At 40.0% G+C, this 26,312-nt stretch overlaps 2 protein-coding genes across 2 annotated transcripts; one reads left to right on the top strand and one right to left on the bottom strand.

Moving 5' to 3' along the window:
• Window positions 1-9,895: 9,895 nt before the first annotated feature.
• Window positions 9,896-11,694, bottom strand: ascl1a (achaete-scute family bHLH transcription factor 1a). The gene is made up of 2 exons (XM_030150201.1): window positions 10,913-11,694; window positions 9,896-10,801 (listed from the first exon to the last, which is right to left on the bottom strand). Exon 1 carries the CDS (start codon window positions 11,526-11,528, stop codon window positions 10,926-10,928), a length of 603 nt encoding a protein of 200 aa, XP_030006061.1. The 5' UTR covers window positions 11,529-11,694; the 3' UTR covers window positions 9,896-10,801; window positions 10,913-10,925.
• Window positions 11,695-14,558: 2,864 nt separating this feature from the next.
• itfg2 (integrin alpha FG-GAP repeat containing 2) lies at window positions 14,559-25,864 on the top strand. The gene is made up of 12 exons (XM_030150189.1): window positions 14,559-14,952; window positions 15,540-15,635; window positions 15,715-15,756; window positions 15,891-16,068; window positions 16,152-16,291; window positions 17,569-17,717; window positions 17,803-17,897; window positions 19,221-19,274; window positions 19,967-20,058; window positions 21,414-21,531; window positions 22,889-23,062; window positions 25,706-25,864. The coding sequence occupies exons 1-12, from the start codon at window positions 14,857-14,859 to the stop codon at window positions 25,771-25,773; spliced, it is 1,302 nt and encodes a 433-aa protein (XP_030006049.1). The 5' UTR covers window positions 14,559-14,856; the 3' UTR covers window positions 25,774-25,864.
• Window positions 25,865-26,312: the final 448 nt, after the last annotated feature.

Raw genomic sequence — 26,312 nt, 5'->3', positions numbered from 1 at the left:
CACTACACTCACACGCTGTTGCTTTTGGTCGAAATAAAAGAAACCAAAATAATCCATCACAAGTCACTTTTTTCTTGTTCATATCTGTTGTTGGGCAGCTGCTGATGCTGCTCCAGATGGCTGATGATTCTCAACATCAACCAGCCTGTTCTCAAAAAGAGACGGTGGTTCCTTTGACTGTTACATAAGCTGCTATTTCACTTCAGCAGATTGATCAGTGCACTGATGCAGTCCCTGTGTGAATGTGAACGTTCATGTCTTTAGAAGACGGAAAACTAAATCCCTGTTGCAGGCTGAGCAGCGGCTGTGTGACTCCGGATCCCAATGCTGCAGCTCCTTCACAGATATTTGCAAACAGATGTGCGAAGCCAGCCCGCAGGTTTTTGATCAATCAAGCTTTAACAAGTCAAGTTGACTGGATGTGAATGTAACATTTTGCATGTGAAAAGACAGGGCCACAGAAGGCCTGGTTTTGATTAGGCCTAAGCTGATAAATGGCAGATTCAAACAGCCCCCTGCTATTGCGGAGAAACCCCAGAGGTCCAGGGGTTTAAGTCCAGACTGATATCAACTCTGTTGCTTCTCTTTCTTCTCCAAACCAATGAATAGATCCATTATTCAGTAGACTCATTCTCATCTCCTAAATTGAAGTGGCAGCAGCTTAAAAGCCCCCATTTTCACCCCTCCTTTTTTTCAAGTCACTCTCCCTTCCAAATTTGCCTACTGAAATATTCATGGGTGTGGTTAGCTTCATTTTGGGTCCCTTGTGTAATCATCTTCTTTATATTTGTAACTCTGGATTCAGAACATGTAAATATGGTCCTATTTATTACAAAGATCAATTAAAAGTCCATAAGAGCCTTTTGAGAAGCTTATAGTTGTCTACAAGTTTTATGAATGCACCAGTGAAATTCTGGGCTGATAGTGATACAGATGTTTAGAATAACAGCTTGGGCAATAGTAGACACTGTGTTATTTTTTATGTATTTATTGGGTTTTTGTTACTGTTTATTTACTATGCTTGTGCCAGGCAAAGAAAGAAATATTCCTTATTAGGAAAAGCTGAACTATTTTAGGGTTTGTCACTCTTTCATCATTATATATTAGAACAAGAAAAGCACTCGGAGAGCGCAGACCTCCGCCAAGACAGATCTCCCCCCCCTGATCACCACCAAAATTTAATCATTTCTTCCTTGTGCCAGTATCAACATTTCTTGAAAATTTCATGAAAATCCGTCCCTAACTTTTTGAGTTATCTTGCTAACAAACAAACAAACAAACATGCACGCACACAAAGCAAAGTGATCACAACCCCTCCTGGCAGAGGTAATTAACACAAAATCAATCACATTAACAATCTTAAATAAATAAAACACAACAGATGAACATCAGCCACTGCCATTGGTAAAATGTCATAGCTGCTTGGTAGCCCACGTATCTGTCAGTCAACAAGGCCAATGTGGATGCATTAATGGTTTTTAAAGACCTACAGCAGGTCAAAGGTTTTTACTTTTGAGAACAGTTCCCTCTGTGACTTGTGTCTGACAACCTTGTCAAAAGTCTCAAATCAGAAATCACAGATTAAAGAACTGAGCTTGACCTTGTGCCTAATATCATAAACACAAGATTTTGAGCAATCCAAGTGATTTGCAGTTTCCCTTTTCTTAAATGTAACTCTTTTCCCAGTGCAATAATTACTTGTGACAAATATATATTTTCCTGGCAAAGCAGAATAATATGTTTAATTCAAAAAACCTTTCTTTCTGTATTCATGAAAAGGCAGTGCAGCCAAGTGGCACTCTTGCCCCTCAGCACACAGCCAACTGGATGCCCCTGTGAACCATTCACCCTGTATTGTCCTCCCTCATTGACCCTAGTGGTGGCAGAGCAGAGAAATATTGCCCGAATCACTTCTACACACAGACACACATAGACATCATTCAATATCACAAGCTGATATTTAAGATTACAATATTAAGGACATTTAGGCTTATATCTTGCCAATGTTTTATACAAGAGGAAAGTGAAAAAGTAAGAACAATAGATTCTCCACACTCTAAAAATGGGTCTTTGACTTTTTCTCCTTTTTTACAGTTGATTTTTTGGCGAAGTATTGCATTTTCAGTCAGGAGAAGCTGGCAGAGTACAAAAGGGCTTTTGAAGAAGTAAGTGAAAGGGGATTTAAACCCTTTATATTTCCCTCTCTTTGGCTTTTCTGTGTCACTTGGTTCAGTAAGTGAATGATTTTTTTTTATTTATTTATTTATTTATTTATTTATTTATTTATTTTCAATTAGTTTGGGGGGAAAACTGAATTATTTGGTATGATATTCAGTTTTTCTTCATGATTATGATGTTCATTGTCTGCAGGAGGACAGCGATGGGGATGGCTACATCTCCTGTCTTCAGGTTCTGCTTGCTCTAAAAGACATTGTCCCTCCAGAGCTGTTATCTGAGGAGGAGGAGATCTACGTCTACAGGGTAAGCTGTTTGAAAAGGATACGTATGAACATATACAACAAGTTTAACTTTGTGTTCTTTTTTTTCAGATTCTAGAAATGGTGGACTTAAGGGTGACAGATGGACTGGTAGACCTGAGGCTGTTTGCTGTAATTGCTAGCCTGGCACAGAAAATAGCCACCATGGAGTAAGTGACCAGTGGCAGACACACTCCTTTCGACTGAGCGCAGCCGCAAGACAAGTCACTGACCTCCCATAAATAAGAATAAGAGTGTGTACGCAAGCTGGTTCCAGTGATTTTTGTCATCGTGTGGGGTTGCCTTTAAACCAGTTTCTGATTTTGAATGTTTTGTATGATTTTAAAGGTCATAATTAGGAATTGTTTTATCAGTAAAATTGGGATCCACTGTCTTTAAACCACATCTAAAATTCACTTGGGATCTAAACTGCAGAATAATTACCTTTTTCTTTTTGAGTGTGGGATTTTTTCTTCCACATTACTTTAACCTGCCACTAAATGTGTAGATATAAGATCAAGTGTCCTATTATTCATAAATCTGATGGTAATTCCCATTTTAGTTCACTGTTTAGTCGGCAAATTACCAAAAAAAGGAATAAAAGCCAGTTTTACCTTCCCACTGCTCAACAAAAGACTTAGAATGTATACTGTTAGTATCACACATGGTATCCTCCAATTTCAGAAGCTGATATTTGATCAAATATTTATTTTTTCTTATTTTTTCTTGAAAAATTATTAGCTGATTAATTGATCAGCCCTAGTGGCAACAGAAAAGCATGGCTGTGATTTAAACGTGGCCAAATGATGCTTGTGCTGCTGCATTATACTCCATATGGTGCAGATTCCCACACACAGAGCATTTTTCCTGCCCTGGGGTTTATTGCTTCCTACAGACAGGAGTGTGTGGAGCCAAGCCTACTCCGGAGGTCTCTGAGGGTCAAGGCCTGCACCCAAAGCCCTCGCCCCAGAGTGAGAGTTCCCTCTCAACAAGGACAGAGCCAGGGTCATGGGTCCACTGATTTACGGCTAGCCCTTTGTGTTCTGTATTAGAGGAGGCCTGCAGACTCACTGCCGCTCTGGCACTGAAATACCAGGGTGTCTGCTCTGTATAGAGGCAATTATAGTAATGACAATGAATGTTCATATTAGATTCCTGCTTTGCAATTTGAATAATAAGGAGAAGGAAGATCATATTTGTGATACCACCTACTAAACAATGAGAAAAAAATAGCATCTTTCTGTCATCTCATCCCAACTCAGCTAGATTGATCCTCTTACCTGTTTCAGTTAATCTTGTTGTTTATAATCCTATCTTAGGAATTAGTTGCAACAGTAGTTATACTATCAGCCTCTGTGATCATCTAAGGCTTTGAAATCTGACTAGGTTTCCCAGATTTCTTTATATATATATCGATTTGTTTTTCTTCTTTTTAGTTTTACCTCACTCTAATTGCCCCCTTCACCTTCATTCATCTCCTTTCTTTTCAACATTAACTGTCTGTGCCTCCTATTTCTCCAGCTCTCTTGTTGCCTCCCTCTCACCCTCTGTACCATGCTGATCTGGCCCTTGACTTAGCCCATCTGTCCCTGTATAGCATTGTGCTCCCCAAAAAGTCCACCTCACACAGCGTTACATTCCCTTAGGGCAAGTCACATGATCTACCAAGAGGCACATTGCCATACAGCAGTCCACACAACTTTAGTGGAGCCATTCATACTAATTGGGAGTTATTGTCTTTCTCTTTGTTGTGTGATGTTTTTGTATATTTGTCCTCATACTGGAGTGTGCATGATTGTACAGAAAGTTACAGTAAATCTATTCATTCCTGGACAGGGAAGAAGTGACTCAACAAGGCATGAAATATGAGACAGCAGAAGCGAGACCAGCTCAGCCTCACATAAACTGTCTGACAATTAGCGTCACCCCTCCTGCAGAGATTTCTATTACCAAGTTAGCTGGGATTCTCAACAAACTCACCACAGCCCGCTCAAAAAAGTCCCAAAACAACTCTCAGCTCTGTCAAGTCAATCTAGGTCAGGATATGTTTGCATCTCAGCACCCCCTCATCACTGTATACTGGCTCCCTATTGAGGAGACCGCCAAAATTTTTGGCATTACGTAAGCGAGAAGTCTGCTGTGTTGGCCACAGCAGGGTGCCAGAGGATGACTGACAAAAGAAAATGGGTTAGGCTGCTATTATCCTCCCTGAAGTCCATCACCAGTCCCCTAGCCCCTCGTTTACGCTAACCATTATCACGCCAGTGTCCTTAGCACACCAGCGTTTGGACTCTTTTACTGCAAACCAAGTGCAATTAATGATCATTAGCTGCCCTGTCTCGCTTCATCCCTATCAAGCCCCTGCCTGCATGATGGTTGGTGGACAAGGGCCAATCACAGCGCTGGGAGCACTCAAGCGTGCATTGCACTCGATGGCCTAGCGCTTGGCCATTCTTCGCTCTAACAGGCCATTCAGCCCACTGTGAGGAGGGGCTCATTAACACTGGGCGCTCGTTAGAGAAGGGACGACCGTCGCTGTGCCACACGCTGGACAGGAGAGGTCTGTTCCAACACAATCGATTGTGTCTCTCTCTAATTATCTGAGTGGACCTAGATTTTGTTGGTCCATGAGTGGCCACATTGCACCAGAGTGTGCCCTGTTTGCTAATTCCCCTCCCTAAACCTCCACTCAAACTCTGCTCACCCTACTTCATCTACCCCACACCCACCATCCCAAAACCAGTGCAGTTTTATCCGTTACTGTGGCGGGATGTCTCCGTGTGCCCACGCATTGTTTGGCAGCTAGGCCACGGTGAGCAACCACAATAGACTCAGAACACTTTACCATCACACAGCTCCAAACATAACATTGCATGGGAGAGACCCGCCAAAATATCACCCGCCACTACAACCAGATTGTCCTTACTGTGTTTTTGGAAAGAAAGGGCTGAACATTTTGTTATGCATCTTCACCAAACCTGTTTGGACAATGTAACCTTTGATCTACACTCTACCACTCTTACAGTTTTCAAGTTTACATCATTTTGTTCTTGTCTTACAGTGACTTCATGCGTTCACTAATCAGCAGTATGGACTTTCGTTCTCTAGAAGTGAGGGTCTTCAAAGCCAAGGTAATGTCAGAGTCATTGTAAATTATCATGGAATGTTGCAAACAATGTGTGTGTACTCCAGAATTTGTTTTCATTATGTACATTTGATTGCTGCAAATGCCAGCACCTCTGTCTGTCTTCCATGGCTCCACAGGTGTAATTATAATGAAATAAATACTGGTAAACACTTTGAAGGGCAATTCCAAAGCATCCTTTGTAAAGCTAGCTTTTCTTATGTGAGCCACTCAGCCCTCATGCATAGAAATGAGGGAAGCAAGCCAGCATGAAAAAGAGAGGGGTGCTTTTCCCTTTTCATAGATTAGCACAACCCTAATCTCATTAAAGTGCCCAGCAGTGAACATGCCGTCCACTCCGCCCAGCCCTGTAATCAGCCTGAGACACACGGCACATTTTAGATGGACCGACACTAGTCTACCAGCTGGCCGCTCAGAAGCAAGCCAGGCCCTCATTCACACAAGGAAGTACTGAGCCACTGAAAGGCACAAGGAACATGAAAGCCTGTGGCCATGGGTGTGGAAATTGAGCCCTTGGCCAGGTAGGGGAGGCTTTGTAATTATAGAGCTGTTAGGGATAGGGTTGTTAACGAGAGAAGGTGGTGGGGGGAATGGGCTAATTGCCAAAAGGATTACTCTCTCCCTCCCCCAGCAATTATTACCTAGACTGCATTAACTGGGAAACAGGTGCACTCAAACAAGGCTAGAAGCAGACTGAGGTAATCTGAGGCTGCCCTGCCCTGAGGAGCACATACACACTCATATTAACCCATGTGTACACCCACATGTGCACACACCTGTGCAGACAACAAGTCCAAAGCCAGTTTTCCTTGTTTTTAATGTAAGTCATTTGTATTATCATCCTTGACTTGTGTAGAAACTGTTCCTGTTCCTTCTGGAGGAGCAGGCAGGTGAGGCTGGAGTGGAGCAGGGATTCATCAGCGCTGAGCAACTGCTTTTGGAGTTAAAGGCTGGGGGGATCTATCTGGAGCAAGAGGAGGCCATCAGACTGGAGCTTCAACACATTCCCCCCCTGGACCTAGTGGACTTCCTGGCCTACCTGCCCCTTTTCATGCTTATTCATAAGTCTGTCATTGCCAACCCACTGGATGACTCCAGCAACCTCTGACCACCTCATTGCACTGCACTGTGTGGCTCAGATATCAATAGAACTGCCAACACTGGTGGAAGAAGGCAGTACCGCTTTAAGAGAATAGAGCAGAGGTTGATTACAGGGAATGAGCTCAGTATTGTAGTAAATTTTGGCACCACACAGAACATCAGTATTCCACTGTTGCTTTTGAGGATGTTGAACATTTAATAGAGCTGTAAAGTGCTGTCTATGGTCCTGAAACACTGAAGTCTTACACATGTGAGTGATTTCATTTTACACTTCAAATACTCACAAACAAAAATAGCAGAAGTGTTGTGTAACTGATGCACTGAATATAGTTATATACATCTATGTATATACATCTCAAATCCAAGTATATTTGCTGATGCAACAACTGTTTTTTTTGTTGTTGTTGTTGATGTTCTGGGGTAAAAAGCGTTATTTGAACAAAAGCCACAGCAGAGATGCAGACTACTGTCTCATTCTATCCAATACAATCAACTTCAATGAATGATATTCAATTAGATATTCAACTAATAGAGCTGGAGCCTTTGTTTTGCCTCAGCTTTGTCAATTAGATATGGCCACGCTCTCCTATGGTTCATGCACGCTTGACAGACCGCCAGAGAGGAAACATAATGGGCTCTGACAGGCTGCAAACTCAGACTGTTAGATCTGGGATGTCCTGTAAGCAGCATATGCCATCATGTAGAGCCCAAAAAGTACAAAAAAAACTACAGCCTGAGATTATAGCCCACCCATGCAATGACTCTGAAGATATTCACTGTGGCTTCATAGCTGTTGTAAACACTGTTGTAAAATTATCATTATTAGTGTTGTTCTTCAGTATTATTTCCTATTTCTGCCTCCTTGTTTCAAATATATTGTCTTCCTCAGTTCTCTTCTGCTTTTTATTAAATCCAACAAATGACATAATATGGTAATTTATTAATATTAATGGGATTTATGTGTTATAGATTATGACTCTCCTGCTTTCAAATGAATGGTGCAACTTTGAAATGGTGAAATTCTCCCATGTCTTCAACTTAATCCACATGGTTTTATGTTGGCTATTAACAAACACAGATTGTATTCTAATCATTTCACAGATTCCATACCATTTGCTGCAGTTGTGTCTCTGTAACTCTGATGGGCACCAGAAAACTACCACCAAAGAATGTCAAGAGCCATGATTTAGTCAAAAAAAAATGCCCCATATCAAGACCTGCAGAACAGAAAGTGGTGGAAAATTAAGCTTAATTGTACCCAATATTTTAGATATAAATAAATCAGAGAGATGCAGATGCAGGATGATTTTTAAGAATATATGCATTCTTGTTTGCTCATATGAATGTGTTTTACAGTCTCTCACTGTCATTTTACTTTCTTGAATCAGCTGCCATTTATCACTTCATCTGTTCATTTCTGTTACTTTGAAATTATCTGTTTGTTTCTTGCTTGCATTAACTAGTTTAATTCATTACTAAAATGTAAATGTCAAAACTGGGCTGAGTGTCTTTATTAAAACAAATATAATATATGTATTTTATTTACGATGTGCTAATGTGTTAACAATTATAGTGGAAAATGAAAACTTAATCTGTTTTCAGGTTAAGGCGCATTTTGGAGATGGGAGTTTTGTTTTTTGTTTTGTTTTTGCAAAATCCATAAACGTTTTTTTTTTTTTCTTTATTAAAGAAAATTAAGTAATTAAACTGTGAGTAATAGACTTGGATTTAAAAACCTTTGGGATTCGAACTATTAACCTGTTCACTGACTCAAAACGTATAGTCTACGTAATGTTTTATCGCTGCACTATCAAGTGTGACTGACTTACAACCTTTTTATTGCATGAAAGTCCTTGCCATGCTTTTACTTGTCTTGTTTAGAATTAAAAACAATTAAGTGCTTTTTTTTTTTTACATGGAATTCCACGCACCTGTTATGGCCCCCTTGTGGTCCACGAACCCTGCACTGACCACAACTGATGTGGCGCACGCGCATCTTGAACATTAACCCCTAAAACACACCCACCCCCTCTTAACAGTTTCTCTCCTTGTGTGTGTCTGAATCGCTTCATCTGCTGCAAAAAAAAAAAAAGCTTTATTGTGTTGATGTGATATGTTTTCTAACTATTCAAATCACTGGAGGGAAAAAAAAAACTCGGAAGACCAGTCAAACAGTTGTATGCTCGGCCACACACTCAGGGATTTTTTTTTTTTTTTTTTCTTTTCAGGTGGTGATTGTTCATGTGTTCTGTGCCATGCTGCTGTCAGGAGGCACACGCCATCAGCCAATTCAGCTCCGTGTCCCCACTCGAGCACCACACAGACCCCATTCTCTCATTAAACCAGACACGCGTCCGGCTGCAGACTTAGTCCTACCTGTCAAACTTAGTTTTGTAGAAACACAACCCTTTAACTCCACCGTCCACTGGTGACGCTGAAGTATAATCATCCCACTGACGGTCCCTGCCTCTGCTCATTTAACCCATGACAAACAAACAGGCTTAGAAAACTCTTTATTTTCGTCCCATAGTACGGAAAGTTGTTTTTTAAAAAAAGTGTGGTCAGTGTATATTCAAAGGCATGCAGCCTCGTGTGGTGCGTTTTAACTAAACAGGACAATCCCAGTATTCTGAAAATCTTTGCTTTTCTTCTCAAACGTCGACAAAATACTTTATCACACGTGTGCACAATTTTGTTGGGGTGCAAAACTTGTCACGCTCTTTTGGACGACATATTTTCAACATTTAAAAAATATATATATTTGTGATTCGTTTGGACGAAGTGAATTTCGTAAATATCACCTTCTGTGTTCGACGAGCTGGAATCTTAAGAGAGACAGTTGTGACTAAAAGCTTTATGGACTGACTGTGTGCTACATTTTGATACAGGGATGACAAAATACATCGTGCGTAAAACGTGCGTAATTATGCATAAAAGTTTTTTCTACTGAAGCAAAACGCACAATAATTGGTCTTTACGCTCTCTCTCATACATACATACATACACACACACACACACACACACACACATATATATATATATATATATATATATATATATATATATATATATATATATATATATATATATATATACACACACACACACACACCACACACGCAGACATAAGCTTGTTTATGTAAAAAAAAAAAAAACAAGACATGGAGAAGAATTTCAGTAGCAAATCATTTTATTCTTGGACTAGAGTGTAGAAAATATGGTTATAAGACTTCTTTTCAACATCTGTGTATGTGAAGACAATATAGAGCTGGCAGTATAAAGAGACAATGCACGGCCATTGCACTGTTTGGACAATAGCTGCATAACTTTGATCATTGAACTTCATGACATAATGCAATAACATGGTTTTGCTATTAAATAAGACACATTGGTGCTAGAATAAAATGTCGGAGTATCAAACTCCTTCTGGAAACCTCATTAACAGAAGAGCCAGAGAGTAATAGACTAGACGTCTACATAGGCAGGAGGTATAGAAGCGACTTCACAATATATAGACAAAATATGTACAAAAGTATGTGTACAAAACATCTATAAATCTCTTACATACAAAAATATCTTAATATATTTCCCAAAAAAAGCGTTTAATATAGAATTTCATAGAATAAATCCGTGACTTGGAAGCATTTTCTGACTTAAGAGTCTGAGAGGTTTACCAAAGGGTTGGAGCTCTGTGATTGGCTTTAGCATAGTTGAAGAGCAACGTATTAAATAATGTTTTTGATGTGCTCCTAAAGAGCATGAATTCACTTAAAGGTATTTTTATCATGGGCAAATGCACAGAAGTTGGTTTCCCACGCTGTCAGGAGACCCGTCTTCCTCTAATCCTTTGGCGCTGATCTCTGGCCTGATTCCTCCCAAGTTTTTGGGATGCTAAGACCATGTCTGTCTGTCTGTCTGTCCGTCTGTCTGTCCGTCTGTCTGTGTGTCTCGGAGGACCGGGCTTCAAGGATGAGAGGACCAAAACGCCTATACAGTGCATCTTGTTCTTGAGGATACCCAGTCTCCTCCGGGACCTTCCAAAGCGCACGACAGCAGTAAATTGCGTTGATCTGTACGTCTGGGGGAAAAAAAGAGAAGAAATGGTAAGTCACTGTTCTGTTTCTAAGCACACATCTTTACGTTTACTGCAAACTGACAATATTTTGGCCTGGATAAATTCTCTCCTTACCTTATAGAGAAGCTCAGAACCAGTTGGTGAAGTCCAGCAGTTCCTGCTCTTCTGGACTGAGGGGGTCGTAGGATCCTTCGTCCGAGGAGTAAGACGACACTGGAGACCCTGCCATTGAGTTCATGTCTGCTGAATATCCTTGCGACATAGTAGGTGACAGGACACCTGACTGAAACGCCGCACTCACTGCGTCGTGCTCGTCCAATAGTTGCTGGAGAGCGCGGATGTATTCCACGGCCGAGCGCAGCGTCTCCACTTTGCTCATCTTCTTGTTGGCGGCTCCGTTGGGGACGTGCTCCCGTAAGGTGGCAAACCCGTTGTTCACCAGTTTCACCCGGTTGCGCTCCCTCTCGTTCCTGCGGGCAACTGCGTGCGGCTGCTGCTGCGGCAGACTGTAGCCGAAACCCGCGAAATTCAGTCTCCGTTTGCAGCGGAGCAGTTCTGGTGAGGAAGAGCGTTGTCTCTTGGGTTGTTTGGCCCCAGACTTGCCGCTGCTCTGGCTGCTGCCGCTGGGGCTCAGCTGGATGCTCTGTGCCGCAGCGGCGGAAAAGAAACAAGCGGGCGGCATCAGCTGTTGCTGGTTCACATTAATTTCCATCTTGGCTGCAAGGTCCATTCGTAACAAAAGCACACAATTATGAAGGATCACAAAGTCTGGCAGCGGTGCGTCCGGCTCGTGCCTTTCACGTGGTGTGGTCGCTTTACGCGCACTTCTTTCACTTGGGCAGTCCTCGGGGCTGCTGCCTCGCGCGCTCCTCAAAGCTGCACTGAATGCTGAAGGAAAGACGCCACTGCTTTTCAATCAGTTTGGATGGGGGACTGGCCACGCCCTCTGGTCGCGTGGATTCACCTTGGGCTCCTGCCCTGCTGCCGGTGCGTTGCGCACGACGGACGCGTGCCACTTGAAGCACTAAACAAACAGTCACTGGTGACTTTTTTTCTTTCTATTTATCTTGCATGTCAGAAAGGTGTACAGCACAGCAGAGGGACAGGCTCCAGCACAGAGGACAGGAGTCCGGTTCAGCACCAAATGTTCTCAGTGGTGCAGTTAGGATTAGTTAAGTGAAAACTGAACTACTTGGATGTCTTCTTTTCTAACCCAGAACTTTGGATGTGTTTATTTTTAGGAGCACCCTAAATAAAATCTGCTACAGATAATTTGAGTCAGTTTTTTTTAGTAACATAGCCTAAAACGAAAATCTTATCTGAGAACATTGAGACTTGCAAATCAATTATTACTTGGACCAAAATTCAGCCAGGCTAATATTTACGTTGCTGAAACTCTCTGTGACCGTTCTTCTGCCTGATGTTAACATAATGGAAACGTGTGCATCGTTTGAAATCTGAAAACTTAATTTAAGAGGGCTACACGAACGAAACTTTGGATGTATTTTAAAAATGACGGCCGCTTATTTGAGTGAGTGAGTGAGTGAGTGAGTGAGTGAGTGAGTGAGTGAGTGAGTGAGTGAGTGAGTGAGTGAGTGAGTGGGTGAACTGTAGCCTATACAAAATACGTTTTGAAGTACAAGTATATAATATCATCCGTGCGATTCCACCCACCCCTCCATCCCCGATCAAACTGTGGTGCTGAAAGACAGCTCATTTCGAGGCGAACCATCCAGATTTATAACGTCTATAAAACTATGCTGTAAAGTATAAGAGCTATGCATGTAAATCACTTGCTTTTGGAAAGACTGACGCGCCGTTTAGTTTTATTGTCAACATAACAGACGCTTCTGAATGCCTCTCATTTGAGGTACCATTGTGCAACAGAGGCCGAATTTTCCACTTTGATTAGAGGAGATCATCAGCCTCGCACAGGCGGAACGGAGGGGCGCAAATCTGCGGAGGGGCCCTAAGAGGCTGTTCGGAGGAGGCTTTGTGTATGATTTGATACACCCGATATGGTTACAGTAGCGTCGATGCGGTGTGTTCTGTCGATTATTGTTGCTTTGAAAATGTGCAGCAGTCCTTTCAATACAGAACAAAACCATGACCGGACTGTAGTCTAACACACAAACATACACAAACACACACATGCATCTCACACTGCAGCGTATGTGTGTGTATTCGTTTCTTACAGGTGCGTACGCAAAAAAAAAAAAAATAATAATAATAATAAAAAAAAAAAAACATGAAAAAACGACCAAGTTCTTCACAAATATGTATCTGCTTGTTTAGCGTATTTTTTATGTGTGCATGACCAATCCATGCGCACACCTTCGTTTTGTTTTTTATTTCTTTACGCCTGCGCCCTGCACACGCACGTCTTGAAGAAGGGATTGTAATAAATTGTGCAATTTTTCTGCGTTGGCAGGGGCATTCAGTATTAAGCTTGTATTGAGGAACCCAAGCCCCCACCATCATTCTCTTTTCGCTGCCTCTCCCTTATTCTCTCTCTCTCTCTCTCTCTCTCTCTCTCTCTCTCTCTCTCTCTCTCTCTCTCTCTCTCTCTCTCTCTCTCTCTCTCTCTCTCTCTCTCTCTCTCTCTCTCTCTCTCTCTCTCTCTTAGCCCCCAGCAAGAGAGTTTAAAAAAGAAGCGTGGGTTCTATTCAGGCTCTCCATGCACCTCTTTGCCATCGCATGGCTTTCTGAAACCTATCCATGCCCTGTCAGTGTGCTTCCAGAGTCCAATTAGCGCTTTGTAAGGACTTTCTCCCTCTGCTGCAGTCTTCCTGAGGCTGAGAGAGCGCTCACTTTACTAGAGGGGCTTTCCAGTCAGAGCTGAGTGTAATAATTAATATGACATCTGGGTGCCTGAGTTCCCATTTAAACACTTTCTATGTATTTTCTATTTTTCTTTTGTTAAAGGAACTCAGTGTATGGGAGATAATAAAGCAAAACTTCACAAACACCATGATAATCCCATGATCTTTGTATCTGATGTAAGGGATTGTCTTTCAATTTGATTGTCGTTAAAAACAGTTTTCTGCAAGTGTTTTGTTTACTTTGGGCAGGTGCTCTCTAGGCTTTAACTCACAGAGGTCTGCTTAGCACGGCATTAGACTTGTAAAGCACTAACTCCTTTTAATATATAAGTCTGTCCATTTAGGCTGATATAAGTTGCTTTACTTGATTCTGTAAAAACTGGAATGAATGAATGAAACTGTAGTTGTTGTTTTTTTTGTTTTTTTTTTTTATGTAAGGTTTAGCCTACTGCACATCAGTAGGAATGATTTCTTAAAGTTTCATTTTTAATCATGCTGTTGTGGATGCATGATATCAGCATTACACCACATAAACTGTAGCCTACATTTTTGTGCTTGTGTACAAAGGACTGACACAAACAGTAGTTCTCATTCACATCCTTTAGACTGTGTTGTGCGCCATCCAGTATTAAAAGTTGTGAGTAAACACCTCCCCCTAGCGTACAATTCTGAGAATTAATGTGTGAAACAGAACTGAAGTTAACCCCCGTCTTTCCGCTAGGGGACAAAGTTTCTTCACCGACTCAGAATTCACAACATTCCCAATAATGTTTATCACAACCCTTTGTGTCCTGTTTTGTCACACACAGTTCATAACAAGTATCACTAATGATCCCTCATGACATATTTAAAATATGTGAGGTAGGTAGTAAAACTACTTTACTAAATCAAGGACCCATGTACACTTTGGGCTTCCGTACTTTTCACATCACGTGACGCGTTTATTTACTAGGAAGAAGCGCGTGTCACCGAAGCTAGCAAATGTTTAACCATATTTAACATAGATACGTCTTTAAGAGTTATTAAAGAAAGACATGTTTTGCTAAATAGTTTGTGGGCGATGATGCGGTATTATACGGTGCTAGTTTTGACAGGTTAATGCTAACTTTAGCCACTTAGTTTAAGCCTCGAAGAGCTAAATTTAGCTGATCTAACGGTGTATCAATGGATCCTTTTCATTTTAATGTCTAATAAAAACACTTCCCCGAATGTGTGAGGGGCTGAAATCTGGTAGGAATGAGGTCTCTAAACTACGTCCAGCGAGTCAGTTTGGATTTCACAGGAACTCTGTTTCCTCATGCTATCTGTCTAGGAGATGCAGACAATGACTCGGTAATGACCTTAAGTTTGCATTTAATTATTATTTGGTTTAAGTCTATATTTGGGTTAATATGTTCGAAGCTTGTTAAACATTCCCTGTAATCAAAATTGCATAATACTTGAGTGCGCTTATCAAGAAGTCTAAATAATAATAGAGGCGCATTATTACTATTAGTAGTATTAGTAACTGAATCTGTAAGTCTCTCTGTACAATTATATGATCTCAAATGCTTGTGTAGTAAGGTGCAGTGTGTGTATGGCAGTATTTCTGGTTCCCATGACTCTGAGCAGAGAGAGATATTGTTTAAGGCGTACATAATTAAACTCTTTACCTACACAACAAAGGAAGTCAGATCACAAACTGTAACATCCTATCAGAGCAGGTATTTGCTCTTGTAAAAGGCAAATACTTGATGTTGTAAATAAAGATATCACCAGCACTTCTGTGATGAAAGATACCCTTTGCTTCCCATAACTAATGAAACTATGTTAAAACCAGTAACATGCGTTAAACATTATCAGTAGAACTTTTGAGGTTATTATACAAAATGGGTAAATGTTTGGCACTGTATGCTCTGTCTCCCCTCACTTCACTGCAGTTGAATGAACTTGTTGTGGGAGACACCAGTGGAAAGCTGCTTGTGTACAAGAATGATGACTCCAAACCCTGGATCACAAGAACCTGTGTAGGCATGGTGAGTGAAAAAGCAGAAATACCAGATAAAACCTAATGAGCTTTTACACTGACTCACATAATTTGTCTTGATGTTTCAGTTGACCTGTGTTGCAGTTGGGGATGTCTGTAACAAAGGAAAGGTAACCAGAAAAAAAAAAAAATATATATATATATATACATACACACACACTCACACACACATATATATATGTATATATAGTGTACCAGCCTCTGATTATATAATATAATATATAATGTTTATCTTGTTTGTCAGAACTTTGTGGTTGCTGTAGGTGCAGAGGGCTGGTTTCACCTCTTTGACTTGACAGCTGCCACTGCAAGCAAAGCTGACTCAACAAGCCAGCATGAAGCCCTATCCTTTGAAGACCAGAGACCCTTTTTCACCCAACATATACCTGCCAACACCAAAGTCATCCTCATTAGTGATATTGGTAAATTTTAATCAATCATATAATATACATGTATCCATTTTTAATGTGCTGATGAAATGACTGCAATGTATGCCTGCTTGTAGATGGTGACGGCCGCTGTGAGTTGGTGGTGGGCTACACAGACAGAGTGGTGCGAGCTTTCCGATGGGAGGAGCCCTCTGATGGTTCAGACCTGGGATCTGGACAACTGGTTCAGCTGAAAAAATGGCTTCTGGAGGGGCAGGTATGCCCTCAGGACATGCTGTAACTTAACTGATGCTGTCAGGCAGAACATCAAAAATGGGAGTGTTTTTCCAGTGCTTTTGTGGCTATGGCTTTTATGATGAACTGAGCCACTCACTGATTTGCACCCAATATCTCCTGAGCATACAGTAGGTCATGAAGGAGATGCCCTAGTAGAATATATGGCACAGTCAAAAGTGGTGGACAGATCTTTTCAGTAACTTAGGAAAGAAAGAAAGATTAGTTTTATTGCACTAAATTCAGGAGTTAGATAAGTTTACTTTATTTCTTTCCATCACTACATCAAAGAAACATTAAGAAAACAGTTTCAATTTGCTTGTCATCCAGAGCTCAGTGCTCTGGATCAATCATTTAAATCTAAAGATCAATAAGCAATGTATCAGATTTCAGAAGTGAAAAACCTACACCCCCAACTTGAGGAGAACGTTGAAATTGTAAGCAATGTTAAAGAAACTGACATACATTCAGAGTTAGTACAAAGACTGAATACCATTTGACACTGCAAATAGTTTCATGCACTCTGTGATCTTTTCACATGTAGTTGATTATGTAACCTCTTGGACAGAACAATATCTGCAGCAACCACACTCCTGGTGACAATCTCTGTTGGAAATATGTCATGACAGTTCTTGGAGAGGAAGCCATCAACATCACATCGTTGTCAGCTTGTCAAGATATAAAATATCTTAAGTTTTGACCATTTTAGCCAAACTGGCCATTGTAAAACTTTTCTACAAATGTCTAAAAACATTCTACAGTTGCTTGGTGACCCTGTGGTTCCTCTCAGTACTTCAGTAATACAAATAGAGTTCAGGGAGAATTGTAGGGTTCCCTTATGTAACTCTTCACTCAGAGAAATGCCTGTTTCTGTTGTTGAACTCTTTACCTCAAACTCAACCAGAATCATTTTAAACACAGAAAATGGATCAGTTGTGTAGTCATTAATAATCTGTTACATCTTGTTTAACAGTGCTTAGTTAGTATTATAATATGTGTCTTTTTCATTATTTCTTGTAGTCTGCATTGTTCTGTTGAATTATGTGTTCTGTGATTTAATGTATTTGTTTACTGATCAGTTTGTGTATGTTACAACCCCATCCAGGGCAGGTATTTTGATTTAGCTGACCTTATAAATGCTTATAGTGTGTGGCATCCATTTATGTCAACTTGTGGGACTACAGACTTGTCACTATAAAAATAAACACTAAATAGACAAAGCAAAATCCACATTATGCAGTGATGTTGTATATGTTTCAGGTGGACAGTCTGTCAGTGAACCCTGGTCCAGAGGGTTTACCAGAGCTGATGGTCTCACAGCCTGGATGTGGTTATGCTATCCTACTGTGCTCCTGGACTCAGCAGGACTCTTCTGGATCTGGAGAGGAGGGCCTTGCCACAACAGGGAGGTAAAAATACTCACTCAAACAGTTAAAACCACAGTGAAATATAAGGTGTCAGATTTAACACATGACTTTTTTTTTTAACTCATAGTGAGGGGCCTTCACGAGATGTAGTTCTTCACCTGACTACTGGACGGATACATAATAAGAATGTGTCCACTCATCTCATTGGCAGCATAAGCAAAGGTACTAAACAAAAGAGGAGTTTAAATGTCATATCATGTCACTTTATCAACAAAGGTTCTCCAAACAGTATAAACTATCAACCATAGTTCCTGTTGCAAAAAAGAAACCTACCTAGTCTATGATTTCAGATCCGTAGTCCCAGCTAATAAAATCATCATCAACCGCAATGAGGGGCAGTGCCTGATTCCACACTAACTCTGCTGTTACATTGATCTTTAGGGCTCTTATAATGTAAGAGTAATTACTTTTTATGGCTTTCCAATCAGCCTTCAGCACTAAATGTTCATCGAGGCAGTGCTTATCCAGAAGCTCACAAGAGTTTAGCCTTTTAAGGCTGGACATTAGCAAAGAATGAGAACAAATTATCAATTTTCATCAACTTTAACATCAATTTGCTGGGTTGTACCTCTACCTTTATACTAATGACACAGCATCTGTGAAAACTATCACATCTTGAAGTTTGCAGATGAAGAAATTTACCGTGATCCTCCTATTGATTATATTTCAGTCTGATGTCATGAACTATTTCTTTTACTGAACATGTTAAAGACTAAGCATGCATGCATGACTTTTACACATTTTTACCTCCGCCAAGGAGGTTATGTTTTTATCAGGGTTTGTCTGTTTGTTACTTCCTCCAAGGACAGCGGAGGTTATGTTTTCATCTGGGTTTGTTTGTCTGTCTGTTAGCAAGATAACTCAAAAAGTTATAGACAGATTTTGATGAAATTTTCAGGAAATGTGGATACTGGCACAAGGAACAAATTATTAAATGTTGGTGGTGATCAGGGGTGGGGTGGGGGGTGATCTACCTTGGCGGAGGTCTGCGCTCTCCGAGTGTTTTTCTAGAGTTGTTAATGATATAATATTAACAGAGGACTTATTATGGTAAATAGGTACATTTATTATGTTATAAAATTGTTTTTGAATTGATGTATTCCGGTGTGCTAAAATATAAAACTAAAGAGCTGATATAGACAAGTGAAGTTAGACACATTTGAGGGAAAATAGTCTTAGTACTTTTATGAACCAGATTGGAGTGTATAAAATGCAGAGGAGCTAAAAAAAGAAAAAAAAATTAAAGATATGTATAGTAATGTATAAATGATAAGTAATAAATTATGTTCTTTTCATCTATTTGTACTCTACTAAATGTTTGATAAATAAGTAATAAATAAGTATGCATCCCACTTACAAAATCAATTGTTCCACTGCCCACAAATAAACTGCTGACTGAATGATCAAATGAAAAGTGTGGGTAAATATAATATATGTTTGTAATGTGTTGATTCATAAATTATAATATTTTCTGTCTTTGTACAGGATCAAAAGAGGAATCCTCGAAATGTGGACTGTTTGCTCTCTGTACTTTAGATGGTAAGTCCTCAATTTTCAGCATTTTTTAATCTTTAAGATACTGTATGATGTATAATAGTAACACTAATCATTCAACAAGCACTATAGTAAACAAGAAAAAGGGCAAAGCATGAGGCGACATACAGTGTGTGAGCCCCTTGCTGTTATGGGCCTGAGGAAGGTGTAAACCTTGGATTGTATACAGGATGGATGGTTGCCAAAGTAGACCATCCTCCTGCCAGGATCAGGGAACTGGCAAACAGCCCTGAGAGCAGCTGGAGAGTCCATCAATATTTAAAGGAGAATGGATCCAATCGGATTATAATGAGAAAGAGCTTCCAGCCTCCAGCATTACCCTGACATTCTCCCTGTTGTTGACACCCTGATGTGCCAAAATCAAGTAAAGAAAATCCTTTCAACTGTCAGGGAAATTAGTACTGGTTGCATGTCAGTTATCTTGTCAGCAGCATAGGAATACATTTCAAGTACATCAGAATGTGAAAGTCCCCATAGTCCTCAGAGCATCATTGAGTTTCAGAACAAAGAGCTGAATTCATTTTCCAGTTTTGTGATGGAATCATATTGGTAGTTATAATCAATGTATAACTGATTGTTTGGACCAAATTTGTGGACTAAATTACTTAGCTGCATGTGTACTAATATCTTTTTGTTTTGTATATTAATTTTGTATTCACCTCTTAAATGTATTAAAGGAACCTTGAAGCTGATGGACAGCTCAGAGCAGTTGTTGTGGTCCGTGCAGGTGGATCACCAGCTCTTTGCCTTGCAGAAGTTGGACGTTACAGTGAGTCTGTGTATAATTATGTAGACCTTCACTTACTCTGATCATGTTGACACATATCAATGCCACATCGATTTACCTTGTCTTTCCTGGCATTTTTGATGAATATTAAAATTAGAGTCATTCCTTTATTCTTATTATACCCCTGCTTGCCCTCTTGTGTGAGGGGAGATGTGGAGAGCATCAAAGGTTTCACACAGAAAAACATAACATAGACCACACAACTCAATGCTAACAAGAGAAGGCAATGTATGGAGGCTTAACATATGAATATGAAAAAGTTACATTATTAATGTTACTTACATTATTTACTATAGTGTTTACTATTTAATATGACAGGGTGATGATAGACTTCTGTATAGGTCATATGATGATACTGGAACAGTTTTCATTAACTGAAAAGGGGGTTAAACAGAGAAAAATAATCTGCATACTTGAACAGGGTTGAAATATTTCATGCACCAGTGGTTTTGTTCAGACAGACTAGAGAAACATATAATGAGAAGCTATCATAAATACCCCCAAATCCCTTGGTGTTGCAAGTTATGTGTTGAATCTCCTTAAAGGCATTTAGCAATTGTTCTTGTTCTACTCAGGGTACAGTATCTATCCCTGAGCAAGTTTATTCACTATTGAGATGTGCATTCTGTATTCCATTAGTAGAAAATGGCAATAAGATGAGGTTAACGATGCATCAATGTAATATAAACTACAGTCCTTTAAGATACATTAAACAATTATTAAGAAAAATAATAAAATAATAACACCAATGAATGAGGGCGAAAAAGTGAAAAATATTTATTTCCCTCATATTTCTAACACATAATATTGCTGAACCTAGACCTGATGAACTGAATCAACCCTCGATCATAGCACTGCCCCCACAGGCTTGTACTGTAGACACTAGACATGATGGATAATCACTCCATCCACCTCTCTTCTCACCCTGATATGTCCATCAGTCTGGACTCATCAGATCACATAACCTTTTTCCATTGAAACTCAGTCCAATTTTCATTCTCTCTATCAAACTAACGGTTGTTTAGGAGATGAGAATCTACTCATTTCATCAGTTAGAGTTAAATAGCTTGTTGAAGCTGAAACAAAATAATCACTGCAGTAACTATCAAAAAGAAGCATCTGAACTATTTGCTGAGTTAAGGGGGGACTTTTTTATATAACAATAAGCATAGTTTAACTGATGAAACATTCAAACCACACTTTAAAAGGAGCTGTTTGGCAGTGACATGAGCAGTTAATTTATTCTAAATATATATAAATAGGGAAATGTTAAATCTTAAAATACATTTACTTCAATTGGATTTATAGTAAGATTCTATATGTGTGTTTCCTTCAAGGGAGACGGCAGAGAAGAGGTGGTAGCGTGTGCTTGGGATGGTCAAACCTATATTATTGACCACAATCGAACAGTGGTGCGGTTCCAGTTCGACGAGAATGTGAACGCCTTCTGTGCAGGTAACGAACTTCATACTCATATATAATAAGAATAATAAGGTCTGATTTCCTTGTGTTTGCTTTTCTTTGACACTTATGATACAGCATAAGTCACATAAATACAATTCAATTCAATTTTATTTGTAGAGCCCTATATCCCAACAAGGTTACCTCACAGGACTTTACAGAATTAGTTGGATATGGAAACAAACAACAGTCAGATAAATAGCAGATGGAGGAAATGGATTCATGTCCCAGGTATCCCCCATCCTTAGACCTGACTTCTCGGCAAGAAAAACTAAAAAAACCCTGTGGGAAAAGAGAAACCTCAGTGAAGGAGAGATCCACTCCCATGGACGGACAGGCTATACAATAGATGCAGCAGGACTGATGGACATCCATTTGCAGATGTAGTTCCAGTCTCTAAAGATGCAGTAGGGTAGGGGCACATGAGGGGGTCCATCTAGTCAGATGATACAGGTCAGGGTGAGGAGGTCCATCCAGACAGGTGAGGGTGGAGGAGGAGGTCCGGGGTCACAGGTCAGGACAGGACACAGATGAGTCACCTAGGATCCCGTCGTCATTGGGCCCCAGGCTGCTACAACTGAAACAGTAGCCACTCCCCCAGAGGGGAGTAGGGAAAAGGGACACCGGGTGAATAGTGATGAACAGACTAAGTGAACTAAATATTGAAAATTATAAGTACAGACAAAAGTGGTACGTAATACTAGAAACAGGTGATAGGACTCAGTGCACTGTACTTCCCCCAGCATTATTGCTCCTAGGCCCTGTTAGACTGAACTATGGGGTTATGTCTGTTTTTAACTAACCTGACCATAAGCCTTTTCAAACAGGAATGTTTTCAGTCTAATACAGTAGCTATGTCTCCAAACATGGTTTAACACCAGTAGGGGGCAATGTGGAGCTTCAGACTCTGTTTTTCCTCCTCCTCAGACTTTCTCTCCTTCCCTTCAGATATTTCTGCAGTGTTTGAACAAGCCACAGTTTCTTTGAGGAAGATAATATAACATGTATAGTAGTAAGTGGATTAGAGAAAGAGACGAGGGAGGTTGTTTGATCTTCTTGATAGCATTTGGTTTTGTTTTTCTGTGCGTAGTATGTGCATAAAAAGAGTCAGCCCTCCCCTCCACTGTCTGCCTGCTCTGTGTCATCGTTAAGGCAGATTAAATTGCTTTCTCTGTTTGTGTTGATGCTGGTGCTGACCAAAGCCATACATATAAGTAACTAGACAGCTGAATATTGCATATTGGGGTTTGTGTTACATGCTCAGTGGTAGCACTGCTTGTCACATGTTTGATAAAAAGCAGGTTAGTGCAGCAAATATCATTGCATTGTTTATGTTTTTGTGTAATTGCAGGTCAATATACATGCAAAGAAGGTAAAAACAGTCCCTGTTTGGTCTACGTCAGCTTCAGCCACAAAATCTACATCTACTGGAAGGTGGGGCTGGAGCGCATGGAGTCCACTAACCTCCTACGGGTCCTGGAGGAGAAACCTGAATTCAGGAGCCACCTGAAGGTGCTGGGAGTGGGTGAGTAGACAACACCACCTCCGAGTTAGTAATAAGGAAGCTGATTTGGTTTAGATGAGAGCATCCTCCATTAAATTCAAAGAGACATCTTCTCTGTTTGTTGTTGTAATTGGACCAGAGACCAACTGTGACTCTTTGTAGTTTAGTTTGTTTGCAGCTTAACCGTTAGAGTCTGAGCTGAATACTAATGGAAGTCTGAAACAGTACCCATCTGACAGACTTAACAAGATTCCGCCAAGTTTATTGTCTGTTCCCTTTCCTCAGCAAATTAAACTCATGCTACTACCATTCCATTTACAGAAAGAGATTAGAGAGGACATTTGTTGCCGCCCTACATCCAAACATATATAAATCCATAGCCTGGCAGTCACTGAGCTAAAAAGATTGAAGTATTTTTAGGGGAGCTGTAAGCCATAAAAATGCTCCCTGAATTTTTATTTTTCAGTCTTTTCCCCCTCTCAAGAAAATCACATTTCGACTATTTACAGGCATGTTTGACTTGCTTCTTAATGTGGTTAATCACTGAGAGAGCACACAGTGTTCTATGCTTCCTGTTAGTTTCCTTTGTTGATGTTCTTTTATGCCATAATTTTTAATTTTACTGTTGTCGAATTTTCAGTCATTTTAACTTCTGGCTCAAGCGTTTAATAATAAAGTGGGAAAGGATGCATCTGATTAAATTACAAATTAGAGTCTGCAATTTGATCTGCATGGATGGCCAGTAAGTCAACTGCTTCATGTCAAAAAATGCATTGTGTGAAAACTTATTTAGTGAAGGGGAAAAAATTACACTACAACACATTAGTAGGACTTACTGAACTGTTATGTTTTCAGATGAAGATGCAGGTTTCAGTTTTATCAGGGTTTTTGTTTTTTTTTATTAAGCCCAGCGGTGGCTTTGTGTAGCTTCTTGCTGCCTGTGTTAATAATTCAACTTCTGGGCCTGTTGTGTTTCTTTTGACTAAGATTTCACAGGCTTGTTACCTAACCCACTGTGGAAAAAATGTCTGATGTACCAGCCTAGGGACAAGGAAAGTGAGGAGCAATGGGGGATGGCAGATAAGGAGAGGGGAGAACAAACAAAAGTGTAGAAAATGTCTCATATATAAAGTGTGGGGGAGGATATATTTATGTGCTTATGAAACCACATTTAAAAAGGCTTGAAAACTGCTTAAATTGAATGCAGTACTACTAAAACATACTGTCACTAAAATAAAGCTGAGTAAACACAACGTTTTGTCTGAGATTCACAGCAAACAGTGAGTGGTTGCTTGTAGCTGTCTGTCATTGACCTATAAGAAATGTCAGCAGCAGCTTTTAGGTTCTTCTCTGCTGCTTCTTCACTTCAATAACTGCTCTGTGGCTAAAGGGTGATTATTAAGAGCATGTCACTTCATTAGTACGTGTGATATGTTTCTAAATATGGACATCTACTCTTACATGTCATTTACCTCATTTGTGATTAAACAGTTCATTCAGCAGCTAGTTGTCCTGTTGATCAATAGAAGGAAAGAAACAACATGTGTGGTAGGCAGCTGCTGCGGTTTCAGGTTTCTATAAAAATTTTCTGTGGCTACAAAATCCATTTAACCAGTGATGTTATTTATTATCTATTGTTCAGGTTATTGGCTTTTTATAAATCTGCAGCTGACAGCAATACCTGAGGCCTGTTTAATTTCCAAGCCAGGAACTGTGATGGGCTAAATGATGAAATAATTTTATTGCCTAGATAAAATGGAGCCAACACAATGTTAGAAATTTAGCAGATGACAACAAATATAAAGGGGCCACTGTAAAGTTTTTTTTCCATGAAGTGGGTGCATCTGGTGTTAAGCTTGTCTGCAAATTAAATTCACAATGCAATGAAGGAACAGATTTAATTATAGCTCTGACAAGTACACCGGATCAGGACATAGTACAGATTTAACTGTTAATGTAAGAGCAGGAATATAGATCTGAAATAAACTGTAAACGGTTTGTATTGTGAAGGTGCCATAAAAGTGTGTAAAGGTTAGATTAGTGCATCTAAGTACCATTACATATCGTTAAATACTTGCTAAATTATACTTCAAAGCTGAAAAACCAGCATTTTGACTGTATTTTCCAAAGGATTACTTGACTCTCCAAGAAACTTTGAAAGCATTTATATAACTTTTTCATCATTTATTCTAAAAGGGTCATTTTTTCTATACTTTCCAGTGACCATAATTTTACATTCAGTGACCATAATTTTTAATTTTACAGCATTTAGTTGTTGTATCCCCTTGGGTAGATGTTTATAATATGTTGGCTGCAAGGTTGTGTCTGTGTAAGACTTATTGCGCCTGTTGTCCATAAAATTTCTTTCCTTCTCTTTTTTTTTTTTTTTTTTTTAAAAGAAAATCCCTTACATGAATTTGGTTGTCCTAGGTGAGCTGGTACAAAATAGCCTGTGAAAGCTTCAGGTTGCAAGCATGTCATGAAAACAAATCATTGTGATGTTGTGCAAGTAATGCCCCGTTTCAGAGGTCGAAATTTGACAGTCAGATTTTCTACTGATGAAGAATTTTTTTTTTTATCTGCCTGGAAGCTTCTGTAAGGCTTATCTGTTCCTCATTGTCCAAAGCCAGAGGTCAATGGCACATTTGTGTTTTGCCTCCACAGATGCTGAAGACCCAGCAACAGTGAGAACACTGGTGACAAACCTACTCTACAAGGATTCACAGATGTAGCACTGTGACATACATATCCACACATTGCTGTCTCTGATTTCCCCATTGACTGTAAATACTCCGTTAATAAACATTGAATGTCTGTCCCCCATGCTGCTGGTCTTGTTATTTGTGTTCCCTGCAGATAGACATGTCAGGTTCAGGTTTCTGATCTGCTCGCTGCTGGCTCTAATCTCTGCCTCTGTCATTGGTATTCTGTTCACCCAGGTTGCTTTTAACAAGCCTGTGAAACAATGAAAGCATGGGGTACAATGCCAGGGAAACACTATACTGTTTAACCTGCTGTTTTCACCAGTGAGTGTGTGAATTTGCGAGAGAGAAGGATCAGCAGGCATTATACTGTTGTCAGTCAACGCTGACAAATGGATGAAAAGAGCTCTTTCTATCAAACAGCTTTTCATCCAGTGCAGCCTGTCACTGTTACGACAGAATTTTCTCTTTCTTTATCTGATGTATGATCTTGAAGATATGAAGCAACAGAAATATTACATAATCCAACGTTTGTTGCATAATGAGATTTGCATGGCAGCAAGATGATC

This window comes from Sphaeramia orbicularis, chromosome 12, assembly GCF_902148855.1.
Source record: "Sphaeramia orbicularis chromosome 12, fSphaOr1.1, whole genome shotgun sequence".
In the NCBI taxonomy this organism is placed as follows: domain Eukaryota; kingdom Metazoa; phylum Chordata; class Actinopteri; order Kurtiformes; family Apogonidae; genus Sphaeramia; species Sphaeramia orbicularis.
This window is presented reverse-complemented; position numbering and strand designations above follow the sequence as displayed.

Excerpts from the sequence above, each read along its gene's own strand:
- ascl1a (XM_030150201.1), bottom strand. The coding sequence starts at position 11,528 with ATGGACCTTGCAGCCAAGATGGAAATTAATGTGAACCAGCAACAGCTG.
- itfg2 (XM_030150189.1), top strand. The coding sequence starts at position 14,857 with ATGAGGTCTCTAAACTACGTCCAGCGAGTCAGTTTGGATTTCACAGGA. Across the intron at positions 19,275-19,966 it reads TGCTCTCTGTACTTTAGATG|GAACCTTGAAGCTGATGGAC; the intron begins GTAAGTCCTCAA and ends AATGTATTAAAG. Across the intron at positions 20,059-21,413 it reads TGCAGAAGTTGGACGTTACA|GGAGACGGCAGAGAAGAGGT; the intron begins GTGAGTCTGTGT and ends GTTTCCTTCAAG.